Source organism: Theobroma umbraticum, unplaced genomic scaffold (assembly GCF_002168275.2).
Source record: "Theobroma umbraticum cultivar Fairchild unplaced genomic scaffold, ASM216827v3 scaffold_204.0, whole genome shotgun sequence".
NCBI classification, from domain to species: Eukaryota; Viridiplantae; Streptophyta; class Magnoliopsida; order Malvales; family Malvaceae; genus Theobroma; species Theobroma umbraticum.
In genome coordinates this window covers 3,253,411-3,269,985 of record NW_018397267.1, presented here as the reverse complement: position 1 = coordinate 3,269,985, position 16,575 = coordinate 3,253,411, and the positions used below count along the sequence as shown (strand labels likewise).

Here is a 16,575-nt window from a genome sequence, read left to right as displayed (position 1 = left end):
ATGTCTGGTAGCCCCATAACGCAAGAGATTCTAAGTTAATTAATTACACTTGAAACATCAGTTAATGAGTACCATGATATCCAAACACTGCATTTAATTAAGTTCATGAACCATGCATGTATATATATATGTACGTTCTATCATTATCTGGACAAGGGAGGTGGCTCCACTTGTGCTTCAACTTTGTTTGATCCCATGAGGATGAGCATCAAGACTGTAAGTAACATAAAGCCAAAGATATATACATGGCTGGAAGGCAAGCAATTCTTCCCAGGTTTTCTTCTATCTAGATGCTCAGCTTTTCTTGCTATCTCCGTTTTATCTGAGTTAATTTTAAGAATAAAGATTCCATGGGGTATGGAGCACATGAGATCATGTAGTAAAGGGTGCTGCTCGTCTCATCTTTATATGGTATTATTATTTGGAGGTTATAACTGGATCTTGGTCTAGCAGTAGCGCTAAATATTAACACTTTAGTGTATATTCTGTTAGATTTTTTTTTAAGCTACAGAAAAGTCGGGTAATTGAAAAAAAAAATCTTCCAGGACAGAAAGGGCCCAGATTACAACGACTGACTCAAAACATTTATTGCGGGACCGAAGGACAAGCTGATCGTATTCATCAAATTCAGACAAGTCAGGTTCTCGCAAAAATGAAAGAGACAAGTCATTGAACCTTTTAGGGAGGTCGGATCTGGGGAGTTTGCCTTGTTTACGTGTTCAGCAATCACAAGACTACAGCTTATTACGTCAACTTTGTACTTTTTTTTTTTTGAAACGTGTCTAACTTTGCACATCTAAATTCAGGAACTCAAATTAAATCAATTGATAATTTAGATTTTGATACAAAATTGTCACGTAATTCTTGCACTCGGAGACAGGAGTTAAATCCTAGTTACATCAATTAAGTGCTGCTGGATTCTCACGGGCAACTGGCGAGATGACAGCCCAAATCATTTATGTTCACATCCACAGCTTATAGCTAGACTGAAATATATTTATATATGATCTGGCCTGTAAGACAGACCTGAAGATCCACGTCTCTTAGCAAGTATAATTCATCCAAGTAACATGCAACTGGAAAGGAATGCTCACTACTATGAACAAAGTAGGCCTAATTATGAGATGAAGATGCATTTGTCTACAACAAGGCTACTTTAAACAAGAGTTCCACTTCTTTTGTTTTGACTTCAGACCCTAACCTCTCATCAAGAAGTGCTGTCAAGTTTCTGGTTTGTTGCATAATGGCATGCCTGCAATACAGAATCATATATTTCGGTATAGAAGAGATCCGAAACTGGTACAGAAAGTGGACCGCCAAAATTAGGAAAGTAAGACCAAAAATCTCTGCACCCACATCGCGTGTTTCTGTTAATGGAGTTCACCCTATAAAGGACTGACATGCTTGCCTCACTCGTAACTCCTCAAATCATAACTTTTCGGATTGTTCTAATGTGCTTTCCTAGCTTTTCCTTTTTACTTTCTTTGATTTGATTGAGTTTTGCTCTCAATCTCCCGAAGACTTTCTCTTTTCTTTAATTATATGTCGAGGTGACTGTGGTATCCTATCTAAAAGACAAACAAACTTTTCTCTTGGCAAAAAGTTATTGCTGCTCTTCCCAGTAATGATTTTCATTGCTACAACTGCCAATATCTGCTTTGTTTTGTGTGTCTGGTGGCCCCATAATGCATATTCTCTGGACATTAAGACAAGATTGTGATGTTTTATGCAAAGCATGCCCTTCATGCAAGTATCTTCAGTAGATATTCAAAAGTTTTAAGCTTTTTGTTTTGAAGGTATGGAAGCAATTTTGGCCTTTTCTTACATTGTTGTGGTAGCCCTGAGAGTGAGCATAATAAGCACCGCTAAGATCCAGCAGTCTAACATGAGTTTCTAGGGGTATGTGGGCTTCTAGATGCAAAGTACAATTTTAAATGATCATTTCCAAACAAACCCTTTCTCGCAATCATGGAAATAAGTAAACACAAATCCACATTTCTGATTTCTATGATTTTTTAAGTCAGTCTTTACATTGCAAAGAAATCAAGATTGATTTGATGCATCTTGAACAAACGATAAAGAAGAGCCCAGCAATGCTGTTGAATCTGATGAATGTCTAAACGTGCTGGTTTCATTGTCCTTCCGAGTCTGCATTCGGTTGCATTGGTCCCTCAGGGCTCCAATTCTCAACTCATCACCGACGATACTTGGGTCCATGATTAATTCAGGAACAAGGGCTCGACCTTCAAGCATGTTTAGCACCTCAGACATGATTGGTCTAAGTGCAGGTGATGAATTAGTGCACAATAAAGCTACTTTTATCATTCTAATTGCCTCTTCCTCGTTGAACTCCGACCCCAACCTTGGATCCACCAACTCCATTAAATTTCCCTTTTGTTGTAAAACAAGAGCCTGAAATAGATGGGGGTCAAATTACGGAGGAAAAACAATGCCATTACAAGAGCTAAGATGCTTAATATAAGTAAATTTCAAGTGAAAGCATTAATGAATTTGCAGAAGTTTAATGCACAGAGCACTTATCAGCAAAAAGGAAAACCAAAAGCACATATCACTTAAGAGAATGCATGGATATCTCTATCAAATCCCAATCGCAAGAATAGAATCCAAGATATAACATTTAGAACCTAAAACATCAACTCTATCTTACCCAATCCTGAAGGCATACAAAATCCTCCTCTGGTCTATATTTTGTATTGTTCTTTCCAGCAACAATTTCTAATGCAACAATGCCAAAACTATAAACATCTGCTTTGTATGTCAGATAGCCCCATAATGCATATTCTGGTGCCATGTATCCTCTGCAAAATAGGAGCTATAAGCACAACATTCTCAAGCATATCAATTGGTTCACCTCTGCATATGCAGTTATGCAATTGATGAATTTATGATTCAGGACTTCCTCGCTCTTGGGAAAATTAAGAACATAAACAAATTAGTCTTGTTAAGTATTGTGAAAATGTCAAGTTTTAACTGTGGTATGCAAACTTAGACACCTAACTTATCCCATTTCAACCAAAGATCGGAGGTTTTGGAGTTTGGACTCATTTTCAGTGCTTTAAATACTGATGCTACTCTCAATTGCAGAAACCATAGTTTCAAATCATAATGAGACACGTGGTAAAAGGTGGTGGCAACTGATAAAGTTATCTACTGTTGGAAACTTGGAGCTGACTCTATATTTTGCATTAGTAAATTTGCTTTATAATTACTGACCCGACTCTGGTTTTTGGTAGAGTAGGAAAAACCCTACAACCACTGCTACTGCTTTAGCTGTTTATGTTTCTTCTTTATTTTCTAAATTTGATTTAAATTGGAAAAAGCAAAACTGGGTGAGAACGGTGGAGGTGAAAGTTTATATTAAGGAATAATATATATATTATTTTCCTAAAGTAGGGGCATTATTTTATATTCTTTTTGAGTGAAAGGATTCTGGCAGACAACCTTGCTGAATAACGCCATTGAAAGGTCACATGGCCACAGTTTAAGAATTGTCCACTTGTGGAAAATAGCACAAAAACATAACAAAGAAATTGTGATTTAAATTTTTTTTTAAGTATAATACATGCTTGTCCGTAAAGTCATGAAGCTGCCTGAGATTAAAGCTTTTAATTAAGTATTAGCCAAAGAGAAGTACGCCCGATAAGTCCAACCACGTCTTGTTGTATTAAATATACTGGTGGTTCTCCCATGCAAGAGTTGGCCTTGTAGAATAGGTGCAGAGCCAGAGGGACGTATGATGACCCATAAAAGACATAATAGCATGGAGCCCAGGATGAGCCTCCGTTTTCGTCCAGTATATTAGACATATCAGTCAACGTTTAGACAGGTCAATTCAGCTCATCCATTTTTTAAATGTATAAGCGAATCCAAGTCGCGAATGTTAATCTTCTTACGGAGAGTGATAGTTATTAAGTCGAACCTTAATTGTAGCGTAAGGGTATTCTGCATTAGGTGACAAGGGAGAGCAATGTTCAAAATTATCCCCAACAAGCAAAACACTAAGCAGTCATTCTCTGGTTTTTCCAGCATTTGGCACAGGCGCCATACCTCATCGCATACCCAATTCATTACAACAAAATTTACACAATGATGCCCTTGCTCAGTGCAATAGAAAAAGCACACCCCTACCCTTCATATCACATCTTTGTTCTGTATGTACAGTTAGCATCAAGAACAGAAGAAATCAGACCTCATCCCCATGACAAAAATACAGAATCAGGTAAAACACAATTCATATCCACAGTTATAGCCAGCGGCACTTCAGAGCATCACCTCCACAATTTCAGAGAAGCATCTCGACAACAAAGAAAAGCAGCATGTGGTCCTTTGAAGCCACATCAACAGCAATAATGATCAAAACCAGCAAACACCAAAGAACCTAAACAGCAATAATGATCAAAACCAGCAAGATGTGCTCTTGCTAGATTCGAACCAAATTCTCTAATTAATACACCAAAAATTCGTACCATCATACTTAAAACCTTATTTTTAATAATTTTTTTCCCCTCGTTTTGAAACCTCCTTACACTCTCAAAATTCCTGACTATAAAAACATTTTTGACCGGTTTCCATTGGCAGCCAACCCAAATGTTTAATTAATATTCTATAAGAAAAAATGGAAAAACAAGGACACAAAACCTGCAGAGTATCAAGCATCAAATTATCAACTTTGTACATCTGAATTCAGATATTTATATTAAATCAATTGAATTTGTACTATAGAACAAAAAACTGTCTCAACTGGCAAAAGAATTTCGGACTATTTACAACTTCTAAGCAGTGCTGAATTCTTACCAGCTAGATGATACAGCCCAAGTGATTTTGTAGACTTGTATTCTAGCCTCTACGACAGAAGTATGCAACTGGAAAGAAATGCTCGCTGCTATGAACCAAATCTGGAATCTGGGTTGATTTCATTGGAGTTATAAGATGTAGATGAAGAGTAGGAGGTATGAACAGTTGTTGAATTTTGGGTTTGGCTTCCACTCGAACTTTGATCTTCCTTCTGTCGACGGAGATCTCTCATGGCCTTAAACCTTAAATCTTCAGTGTAGGTGCCTGTTTCTGGTATCAAGTCAGGAACAGTCATTCGCCCTTCAAGCATGCTTACCACCTCAGACATAGTAGGTCTAAGTGATGCAGATGCATTTGTGCACAACAGAGCCACTTTAACCACGAGTTCTGCTTCTTCTTTCTTGACTTCAGACCTTAACCTCTCATCAAGAAGCCCTGTCAAGTTTCCAGTTTGTTGGAGATGGCATGCCTGCAATGTAGAGTTATAATTGATATATCTTGTCGTATTTTAGTGTAGAATTATAATGTAGAGTTATAATTTGAAAAACTTGCAAAGAAAGTGGACCGCCAAGAGTAGGACAGTAGGCAAGTACCCAATCTAAAAGACAAACAAACTTTTCACTTGGCATGAAGTTATTGTTGTTCTTCCCAGTAACGATTTCCATTACCACAACTCCAAAACTATAAACATCTGCTTTGTGTGTCAAGTGGCCCCATAATGCATATTCTGGTGCCATATATCCTCTGCACATTAAGATTGGGGAGTTGTTATGCAAAGCATGATCTCCATGCAAGTATCTTAAGTAGACAAAAAAAAGTGGACGTTTCTTGTTTATTAAAGGTATAATAACTCACATGGTTCCAGCAATTCGGGTGGTGATGTGGGTCTTCTCCTCTTCATCGAGCCTAGCTAAACCAAAGTCAGATATTTTAGGGTTTAAGTCACTATCCAGAAGCACATTAGTAGCTTTGATGTCTCTGTGAACAATCTTGAGTCTTGATTCTTCATGCAGAAAAGCCAGACCTCTAGCTATTCCAATACAGATCTTAAGCCTTGTAGTCCAGTCTAGTTCTAGCTGATTGTGTTCTGGACCTACGTATTATCCCAAGAAAGTATGTCTCACCAGATTTAGTCTTATCCATGTGCAACATGAACATCAGTTAATCATGTCTTGATCTATAATAGTTACAAAGTAAGAAGGAAAAAAACCATGAGTGCATGATACAACACTCACCAAACAAAGCAAGGGCAAGGCTATTGTTTTCCATGTACTCATATACCAGTAGCAATTGATCCCCTTCAACACAAAATCCATGAAGCTTGACAAGATTTGGGTGTTGCAAACAAGATATCATCCCAATCTCATTTAGAAATTCACGATTTCCTTGCCGTGATTTAGATGAGAGCTGCTTTACTGCAATCTTGGTACCATCAGGTAACTGACCCTGCACCCTGACCTTTATTAGATTCTCGTATGTTAACTAAAATAGAAATTAATACTATGAGGATAGTCACATAACGTTTAGTACCTTGTACACAGGACCAAAACCACCTTCTCCAATCTTGTTAGCAGAATTGAAGTCATCCGTGGCAACTTTAATCTGTTTCAAAGAAAAAGTCCCTGACAGCATGTCTCCTTTGGTATCTGTTTGCAAAGAGCCAAAATTGCATTTACTTCTTTAATAATTCTTTAAATTAGAAAAATAAATGATTTCCTGAATTTTAAGTAGGGTGACTAACAAGAGCATTAATAATTTAGATTGTACTGTATTCATGACAGGTAATTTAATTGCACCATTGAGGGCAAAGCTACAGTAACTTGAACAGAAAAATGACCTAACAACTTTTGCTGCTATTCCTGCAATTAATTTATTTATAACAAACCAAGAAAAGGTGGCATAACCCTGCACAATTGGGAAATACAAGAGACATTCTGCCAGTTGAATGTCTATAAATGCAATGATAGAATATAGGCTGACCTTCTTTCCTCCAATATTTTCCAAGCAAACCGCATTTCCACCAAAGAATTCCCACTACGAAGAGGACAAGGCATGATATTACAACCCCAACAATAATATTAGCAGTTCCCTTGTTTCTTCCATTTGAGCATTGTTTAAAATCTGCCAAAACAGCGAGATTCATTAGCTGAACCAAAAAGGCCTATCAGAAGAGAATTTTTCTCCACTTTTCACCTATTTTTGTTATAATGTGTGTGTGTATTGTTTTGGGGGGAAAGGTAGCCTTAAAATAAAAAGAACTGCATGTGCTCAATGTACATGGAAAGATTATGCAGATAGTATACCTGAAACTACAGAAATAGCTGATACAAGTGGCCCATAGACACCCCTTTTAGGAATCCTCGTTGTTCCTTTGCCAGCCCAATAGAATCGAATCTCCAAGAAATTATTTGTCACACTTACATTAGGAACTTGTTTTACTAAAGGCTTTTGAGCACTCCTTGCCTCTGATTCAATATTGAAGTCCTTCCACAATAATTTTTCCTGTTACAAATGTAAATTAAATTTGAGCAAAAAATACAAATGTAAATTAATGTATCCTCATTTGCAACTTCAAAAAGTATGTATTTTCAAAGGTGTGTTTAATCACCTGAACATAAATGTCAAATATGCGCCTGCCAAGGCTGTTATATGTTTCATCAGTAGTAAACTGTATCTCTGCAAAATCCAAAGTTATTGTGTAATTTCCGTTCTCTAAGCAATAATGGAAATAAGAGAGTGATATTGGAGCTCTGCGGGCTGTTGTGTACAGTTCTGAGATGTTTAATGACAGCTTTGATACGGTATAACGTGTATTTTGAAAATCATTGTCATCCATAAAGTCTCCTGTGCTACTAAATCCCCAATAGCCATCATCTCTAATATAGTATTTTGCTGCTCCCCCCTCAACATCTCCATCTCCTTCATATAATAAATTTGTGTTGATCCTTGTGTCCTTTCCACCACAATTAACATGTAAACAATTTGAATCTGTGACAAGGAAATGATTTGGTATTAAACAAAGAAATAAGCTCAATAATATATTTAAGGAAATGCGACATACTTAAAAAGTCAATTTCTAACAAAGTATGATGTTGTTCCTTAAATGTTCTATCAACACAATTGCAATATATTATTCCATAAACCCAATACTTTTTGAAAAATGTAGACTTGGACGTACGAATCAATCTTTTATTAGACCATTTTACCTGTGTTCTTCACGTATGACTCTTTCAGGCAAGCTAACAACAGTTTGCACTTTCTTGTTCGGAAATGTTTCCAGATAAACTATTGAGAAGTTGTATCATAAAGTATAGCAAGGATGCAGATTTGCCAACTCATGCATACAAATACGTAAAACAATTATTTATTTATCAATGAGAGTTGTAGGGTTTAACTAATCTTTTTTTTCTAAAAGTAGCTATATGTTTGAATTGAGAGAAGTGGAGATAAGAGAAGCTAAGAGATAACACTAATCATTGTAGTACTGGGTCACTTCATATGAAAGAAAGGTTAAAAGCCCAAAATGCAAGTATGTAAATCCAATCTAGTAATAAAATTGAAAGAAATCTAATGATTAGCAGTCCATATATTCCAACTCCTAAGGAGACATACTTACACTGACGACAGGTGAAATCCTTCTTGCATGGAAGAGCTCCCCTCCTGTTACAGAGATCATAACAGAAAATTATTATCACAAAGTTGAACAGTGCAAACACAAGATCTTCCTATATCAAGCCACCAAACACTAGAACAACAACAAAAATATTAGTAATAAAAAGAAAAATGAGAGAAAGAAAGGGAAAGAAAACTCTTACAAGTTGTTCCTTGATGAAGAGCTGCGAAACAAATTTAGGTTCAGATTCCTAAGGACAAAATGAAATAATTATTAGCTCCATATCAAATCAAGGATAAAAGGTATAAAGGAAAGAATAATACAAAAGTAGCCTAACATGTTCTCCCAACAAACAGGTTTCTCAGGGCCTTGCCATGTGAAGTTATTGTACGAAAGATCACTGCATCCAAGCATTGAGAATGAATATCAACTTCCAAAATAAGGATGAGAATGAACTTAAATAATAGTATTTGATTATTTAGAGAGATCTTTTTCTCTTCCTTTTTCCCCCTTGAGTGTTATGAGTAGTGCATCTAGGCTTAAAAAACCAGTGAAGCTCTTTCAGAAATATAAACACCAGGCAGAGTGCATATATTGGCCTTTGAATGAACCACATGAGGAGAAAATAGATTGAATGTTGGATTGCAAGTTGACAAAACAAAGGGGAGAAATGGAAATATGATAAGAACTATCAGACAGAAACATACATGCTACTCCCTTGCTTCAAGATTGAGTCTGGCACATCTCCACTTAGCATGTTGCCACTTAAAAAGCTTATAAAAACCATATCAGATGGTCAGTATGTCATCTTAATCAAAATAAAAGAAAGCAATCAAATAATCTCTAATTTAAAATTTTAATTTCACATATCCATGTCAGTTTGTTAAGTGGTGCTGGATTGTAAAACAAATTTAGAATTCAATCTCTGTTTCAATTCCTCTCATTCCTAAAATTATGACTGTGAGCTTCTATTTTTGCTCATTGCCATATATTCTGGCTTTTACAATTAAAAAGTTCAAATTGCTCATTCAGCATCTTAAACAACGTTTCCCCATAAAAAAAAAAAAACAAACAATGTTTCTCTGTGATCAAGTCCAAACGAAAACTAAATGAAGCCACAATTTGAAGTTAGTACTTACACAAATCTTAGACGATCTGCTTGTATGCTGGTTGGAATTTTCCCAACTAACTTGTTGAAACTGACATCCCTGTTGCAGTAGAGTTTGATAATTTTATGCCAGTGCTCAAAGTTTTAAACATGATTTTGTAAACTAAGAGTCTTTAAAAGATAATAATTAATTCACTCTTTGAATCCAAATAATATGAGATCATTTCCGGCAATAACTTGGTGATAGATATCTATTGAAGAAGGTTCATAAGGCAGATTTGACCTAATAAATAATAGAGACCTATTGTGTAAATATTATCTCCTAGGAAAGCAACAGGGGGCAAATAACAAACTTTGCTTTCAAAATATTTGCCTTAAGCAATCATTCTCAATTCAAAAATAGAAGCAAACTAGACAACAGTTAATACAAAAAAAGAAAGAAACACATAGTGTAGTTTTGACATGTTTATTAATTCTAAAAGTGCCCGGTATTTTGTGTTTTAAGTGTATTCTAGTACATGCTCCTGTGACTGCAACAGGTATGTACCATTCGTAAAGACATCCCAAATTTGTCTTCTAAGTGCTATGTTGGCACCCTTTGATATATTTTTACTTATAAGCCTGATCCTTGTTCAATTTCTATTTAAAGCGTAAAGATCAAGATTTTTCAGCACAAGACTTACACAAGATATAAAGTCTTTCCTTTGTATTATGAAAAATTCGTCTGCAGTCTACAGTTAGACCAATGTCCACTCTGCAGCAAGATGGTGGTGAACTATGTAACTGTGGTTGCTAATTGAAAGTTATCGAGGCAATAATCTTAGTTTCCTAAAAGGAGAATGGAGGACAAATCCATGCTGAATCAAAGAACAGTTACGTTCATGACTGCAATACTAATAATAATAAAATTTGGCCCCTTGTATGAGTGTCCTGTGAAAGTGATTGCAAACATTGGAAGGTGCGGAAACTTGATACCATTAAACGTTACGCATGCTTTACTTACAACATTTCCAGATTCTTCATTGCCCAAACATAAGCAGGGATCTCTCCAAAAATGTTACAATTCCTCAAAACCCTAAAATATATAACCGGATCACATTTAGTCAAAATGGATCATATATAGATGGCACCTACAATATATTTGAGGATGTGAGCACTAAACATACAATCTTACTATGCCTGTCATGTTTCTGACCATAGGAAAACCCTGATTTGGCCCATTTATATCACTAATCCTCCTGCATAAAAACAAGTCCAGCATTCATGAGCCATCAACGAAAAACAAAAAACTAGCTATGCGATATAAAGTCAATGACTACAAATAAAGGAGGCATTATACTCACAGCTCAACTAAATTACTCAAAAGTGATATGCTTGTTGGTATTGGTCCCTCAAGTCCACTTGCATGCATTTCTCTGCAATTATTCAGAATAAACAAGTTTAATTGTAAGAAAATGAATACATATATATATATATATATATATATATATAAGATCTGAATTTTATGTTAAATAAGGATCTTACAGTCTCCTGAGTTGTTCCCATTTTTGTATGAAACTCGGTATGGTACCATTGAAATTGTTATCATTTATCCTACTGCAATAGACAACAAAATGCTGTTGCTCTGATGAACATATCTAGATATATGGCTTAAAATAAGGAGAAATTTGAATAAACTTACAAATCAGTTAGATTTCTTAGCAAAGCAAATGTCACTGGCAAGTTTCCAGTTAACTGATTGGAGGAGAGCATCCTGAAATTACAATATTTAAGCAATAAACATAAAACGAATACACATGATTTAAAGTTGACAAGCAAGTGAAATATGTAACAGGAAATCCAAAGAATTAGAAAATATTAAACGAAGAAGAAGAAGATATAGAGACTGGGTTCTCCTTACAATGTTTTCAAGTTGATTAAATTCCCAAGTTCAGGCGGTACGGCACCAGAGAATTGATTTGCTTCAAGGGACCTGATTAAAAAGATATCAAAAGATATCACACACTTTTTCAAGAATTTCCTATTGAATGAGAAAGGATTATGAAAGAACCTATAGGTTTTAGGTAGCTATACATCTAATAAAAAACAGGCTTTGCTAGTTTGGTTTTGCAACTTGATTCAATTTCAAGGACTCCAATCACCATAAAACTCTCAAAAGTTTAACTAATTAAATACAATTAATCAAACTTCAGAACATACAGATTTGTGAGAGTGGTAATATTTCCCAGGTGCTTAGGAATTTCCCCTGACAAGCGATTTACAAGAACAGAGCTGCAGGAAAAATTTCTGGTTAATTTATGATAGAAGAAAATATATATATATATATATATATGTATGTATGTAAGAATTTGAAAAGACTTACATCGTAGTCAACTTCATTGAAGCCCATGCACTTGGAAAGGTGCCATTTAGGTAGTTGTAAGCAAAATCACTACAATACAAAGAACGATTACTTAGAGCAGTTATCTATGACGGTTCTAGAGTGTTGCACAAACAATTAGGATGTAAAATATAAACACCATAGTTACTTATTTCAAAGGATCTTACATTTCTCGAAGGTGAGGAAGCTTAACCAGTTGAGGAGGAAGCATTCCAGGAAGGTTATAACCCTTGAGCACTCTGACATACATGGAACATGAAATATCAGGATGTACAACAACCAACATAACAGAGATTGATACTAGTAGCCACTCTAAGGAAATCATAAAATTTCATAAATTACTGAAAGAGTTAAATAGCTACTCAAATGGCTTTGCCATGGTCAATGATTTAAGGGGGTATGCACATATGTACTTGGAAACCATGCCTCAAAAGCAGGATTTATGCAAATAGCAGCTACTTAGGATACAACAGCCAATAATACCCTCAAATGTTAAGTTGTTCAAACCCTCTCAGATTCACCTTAATTAGAAACTACTATGCAGATCCAAAATTATAGAATAGAATCACACTTGATCAAATGAAAGAATTTAACATAAAATATTCAGTACTAAGATGAAGGAATAATACATCCTTACGACGTAACAAACATTGCTGTTCGTCTCACATTCACAAGAGATCTCATGCTCAGAATTCTTTGGTGGCTCCAGTGTTACCCCAACCATTTCAACTTCACAGGAATCACCATTAAATTTCCAGTACCTTGAGCCCATCGTAGCAGTAATCTCTTGCAAAGCATCAACTAGAAGACATTCATATTTCCATAAGCATCACAGCATAATGCATGAAAATAAAATGACAAAAACTGATCTAGCTTCATTTCTTAACATCTTGATAAATTCAACTCCCTTACTAGTATTGCACAAAAGGAATAAAAGAGTAGATCATGCAATCTTCAAAGAGAGAGAGAACTTAAAACCAGCAGTTTGCTTCAGCGACAAGGTCTAAGAATTGTTAAACATGTCTGGAAAGAAATAACATAATAAATGTTTGCAAATTCAATTTAAACTACAAATTGAATAAAGCATCCAAATGCCGGAAGGATTGGAATTTATCAAACAAAGAAGATGCATTGCCAGATAGAAGTAAATGCCAAAAATACACTTCATCTCAAATCTCAAAGATTCCTTTCTGGTTTACCCGTTGTTTTTGAAAGAACTGCAACCCAATTTTGAAATTTTGTTTTGGCTGACAATAATATTTGATAAAAAAAAAAGACTAATACTAATAATATAAACTAGGATCAGCATTTGAATCTTGTAAACCTACAAACAATACGGGAAGGACTGGAAAATATAAGGATTAACTGTTTAAATGGATTAAGCTCCTTACTCAAGTACTTGGTCAATTTTTTTCAGCAAGCATGCCAAAGATCACACAGAGTGGTGAAAACCAAAAATCTATTTCATCATTATATATGATTTCTTTTGTTCCTCAGGACCAGAAATTCAGTATCATTTGAGCATGGAAGAAGAGTATTTCAGCAATTATATATACCATTCACTTTCACCATAAACAGATATTTTGTTAATAAATCCTAGAATATACAGCAGCAAGATCCTCATAGATTTCTGGTTTGGTTAGCTTAAGAAAATTAGAGAAAACCAGCAATATTTGACTAGATAAATCAGCAGAAAAGCCAGAAAAAGATAAGTTCTTGTCATGAGCCTTAATTTGAAGTACCAAAATTTAACAAAAGATAAACCTTGTTAAAAATTTCAATTTCTTTCCACTTTCTTTCATTTTTCCAGCAACAAAAAAAACACCCATTTTCCCACATTATCTGATCAACCAAATAAAACAACCAAAAGAAAATGAAAATCTTTCACTCTGACTCACCTTCTTCTTGCGGCACCTTTGACGCAGCAAATCTCAGCAACCTAAAGCAACCCATGGCAATAATCAAGAAGACAAACAGTTTCTTTGTAACCATGATGAAAGTAGCAAACAACTTTGAAGGATTTAGCTTTCAAAGAAACTATGGGTAGCTGCTCAGCTCGATCCAGCTTTGAAGTCTAGCTAGACCAAGTTGCTATAATAAGGCAAGGACAGTTGCAGACTTTACTAGTTTTGTTTGCATGTAGCCAAATACCTCCGACCAAGGACTTCAAAAAATGTGTTTAGTTATGTTTTTAGTTGTTTATACAAAGGAATGAAACAATTGTCTAAAAATATCGGGAATCTTGGTTACAGTGTCACTATCCCCTTCGGTCACTTCCATTATTATTCAATTTTTATTGCTACAGTAAATTTTTTGTAACCTGTTAGTCGCCACCTTGGATGGGGCTCGTTGAAATCCAGTACAGTTTTCAATGTGCTACACAGCATTTAGACTTTTGGATAATTCTTCCTCCATTTTTAAGACTTCGAACTAATTTAAGTTGTGCGATTTAGTTTACTTTTGAATTTCTTTTTTAGAAATTTCGTGAAAAGAAAAACACCACTTAGCCATATTATATTACCCTCCACCGACAGAAAATGAACAAAAAATGGTAAATTGACCACGTCACGTGCCAGTAAATGATGGCACGTTGGTCACAATGGCCAATGCCAAATTTTCAAACACCGTAATTTCAAAAGGGTGAGTAAAGTTTTACAGAATTATTTAATAAATAAAAGAAATCTCCAGTTGGCAGTGGGATGTTTAATTTGGTGATTGTTTGTATACCAAATGGATATCATTAACTAATCAGAATCTAAGAGTCAATGTCAAATAACAATGCTTCATCAGATCCATTGTGCTTTGTTGATAATCCATTCCCTAATAAAATTTTCATTTTTCTTAATAACTAGTCAATTTTTTCATTCAATCAACAAGATAAAGTTTACTCAATCGTGAAACTTTTGCTTAAATGTCACGAGTCATTATCTTTTTGTTAAAAAATTAAACAGGATAGACATGTTTGACATGAACGTGACTCGCTTGATATGATAACAAAGCTCAAATAGTTTCAAAAGGATTAGTAGACAAATAGAGAATGGTGGAAAAGTTCAAGAGAGAAAATGCTGGTGTAAGACCTGGTCGCAAAACACGATGAACATCCTACCAAGCACATGGGCGAATGGTTATATTTAAACCACTTTATTATGCTTTCTTTTCATTTTTCACTTTTTTTATGTCTGAAAACTTACATTCCCATTTTTCTATTGTCATTACCAGATGATTAGTCTTAATTCTTACCTAACAAAGTAAATCAAATTAATCATCTTTTTGCCTTCCAACAATTTTCACGTTTTCCATCTCTTAAACAAAAATATTTGTATGTAAGCTAAGAACGCAGTCACGAGTCGAAGCACGCAACCACCTTTTGTTGCTTTTACTACAAACTTTTATCATGTTCCTGAAGTTTGATCACATCTTAGTTTGAATGCCAGCTACTTAAATGGATTATAATTTACTTCCTTGATGGTTTTTATAATTCCATATCTTAATCAGTGAGGACCCATCTCACTCCAGCAGCCCACATTCAGCAAAAAGCCCAGACGTCACAAGATTTTCCGATGCTAAGACTAAACAGGGACTCTTTTTATAGTCAAAACAGGACCAGACCAAACACCCTTTTTGGTTCTGAGGCGATTTCTCAGTTTGCATGGTCCAGTTACGATGTACTCGTTGATCAAATCAAACATGTCCAAAGCAAGGTGTATATGTCTTATCAAATTTCCAGAGCATGGCATGAAACAGTCTCTTCTACGTTCTTTGCTCGTCTCATCAATTTTTTAAGGCAGGATTATTACCTATGAGAAAATTGCATGGTTATTTGAAGGCAAACAACTAATGAAATGATTATTGAAGCATTCAAAAACATTATCTCAGAAGTTGAGGGAAGCAAAATCAGGTTTATTTCCCTCTTTATAGGGGAAGAATGTGTTTTTTTCTTACTTAACCAAATATAATATTTGATTAAAACACTGCTTAATGCCCAAAAATTGACAGGTGCCTGAGAATCTACTACCATGCATACTGTTTAAGCATGTTACATAAAATCTAACAGTATATACAAATTCATATATGAAAGTATCAACTAGTTAAACGCTATGAGCAAGCTGTCTTAGCTGACGCCCACCGTATTCTTCTTGCAAAAAGCATAAACCCTTTGGCAATGTGTTTGCCTAATTTTTTATTATTATAATTATTCTTTTCAAGAAAGATAAAACATTTTACTAAGTAGTATATAAATCTAATTCATAATTCTTATTCAAATTCAATCAGGGGAGATAAGCCTGAGGGATTTTGCTTTTGATAGTGGCATGGAAGATTTGGCTCATTGGCTAGATGTCGAAATTAATCAACACCAGTCACTTTGAGGTAGTGGGAATCTCAATTTGCACCCACAAATCATTAATTGCCCGATGGAGACTAAAAAGTGAAAGCCGTTGTCTTCAGTTGACTCTGTTTTTGTTCTTCCAAATAGGCTGCTGATCGCTTGTTTCCCTTCACCTGTAGGATTCACCGATTTTCTCAACCTGGGAGCAATACCAAAATTTAATGTTCATCCAACCGTCAGGTACGGAAAGCTTGTAATAATAAAAGAAGTTTAATATTACGACCACCGAGTACCGACACAGGCGTCTGAAAACAACTGATTTATGATGCCCC

The 16,575-nt window shown here is 35.2% G+C and overlaps 1 protein-coding gene and 1 pseudogene across 4 annotated transcripts; both read right to left on the bottom strand.

Annotated features, from left to right (window-relative positions):
- Positions 1-2,043: 2,043 nt before the first annotated feature.
- LOC110424357 (putative LRR receptor-like serine/threonine-protein kinase At1g07650 pseudogene) lies at positions 2,044-2,812 on the bottom strand (annotated as a pseudogene).
- Positions 2,813-4,336: 1,524 nt separating this feature from the next.
- LOC110423859 (putative LRR receptor-like serine/threonine-protein kinase RFK1) lies at positions 4,337-14,115 on the bottom strand. Of its 4 annotated transcripts, none has more exons than XR_002445858.2 (25): positions 13,815-14,115; positions 12,546-12,717; positions 12,084-12,155; positions 11,899-11,967; positions 11,736-11,807; positions 11,437-11,508; positions 11,218-11,289; positions 11,061-11,132; positions 10,880-10,951; positions 10,703-10,774; positions 10,540-10,611; positions 9,568-9,636; positions 9,136-9,201; positions 8,766-8,828; positions 8,631-8,678; positions 8,432-8,475; positions 7,424-7,803; positions 7,119-7,317; positions 6,796-6,936; positions 6,346-6,461; positions 6,051-6,261; positions 5,671-5,908; positions 5,409-5,559; positions 4,816-5,284; positions 4,337-4,441 (listed from the first exon to the last, which is right to left on the bottom strand). XR_002445858.2 is itself a non-coding variant. In XM_021438262.1 (24 exons), the coding sequence occupies exons 1-24, from the start codon at positions 13,906-13,908 to the stop codon at positions 4,904-4,906; spliced, it is 3,018 nt and encodes a 1,005-aa protein (XP_021293937.1). In that variant the 5' UTR covers positions 13,909-14,115; the 3' UTR covers positions 4,682-4,903. The 4 variants fall into 4 exon arrangements, 2 of the variants coding, with proteins under 2 accessions (XP_021293937.1, XP_021293938.1); XR_016351742.1 differs by having other exon boundaries at positions 4,385-4,399; XM_021438262.1 differs by lacking the exon at positions 4,337-4,441 and having other exon boundaries at positions 4,682-5,284.
- Between the last annotated feature and the right edge of the window lie 2,460 nt (positions 14,116-16,575).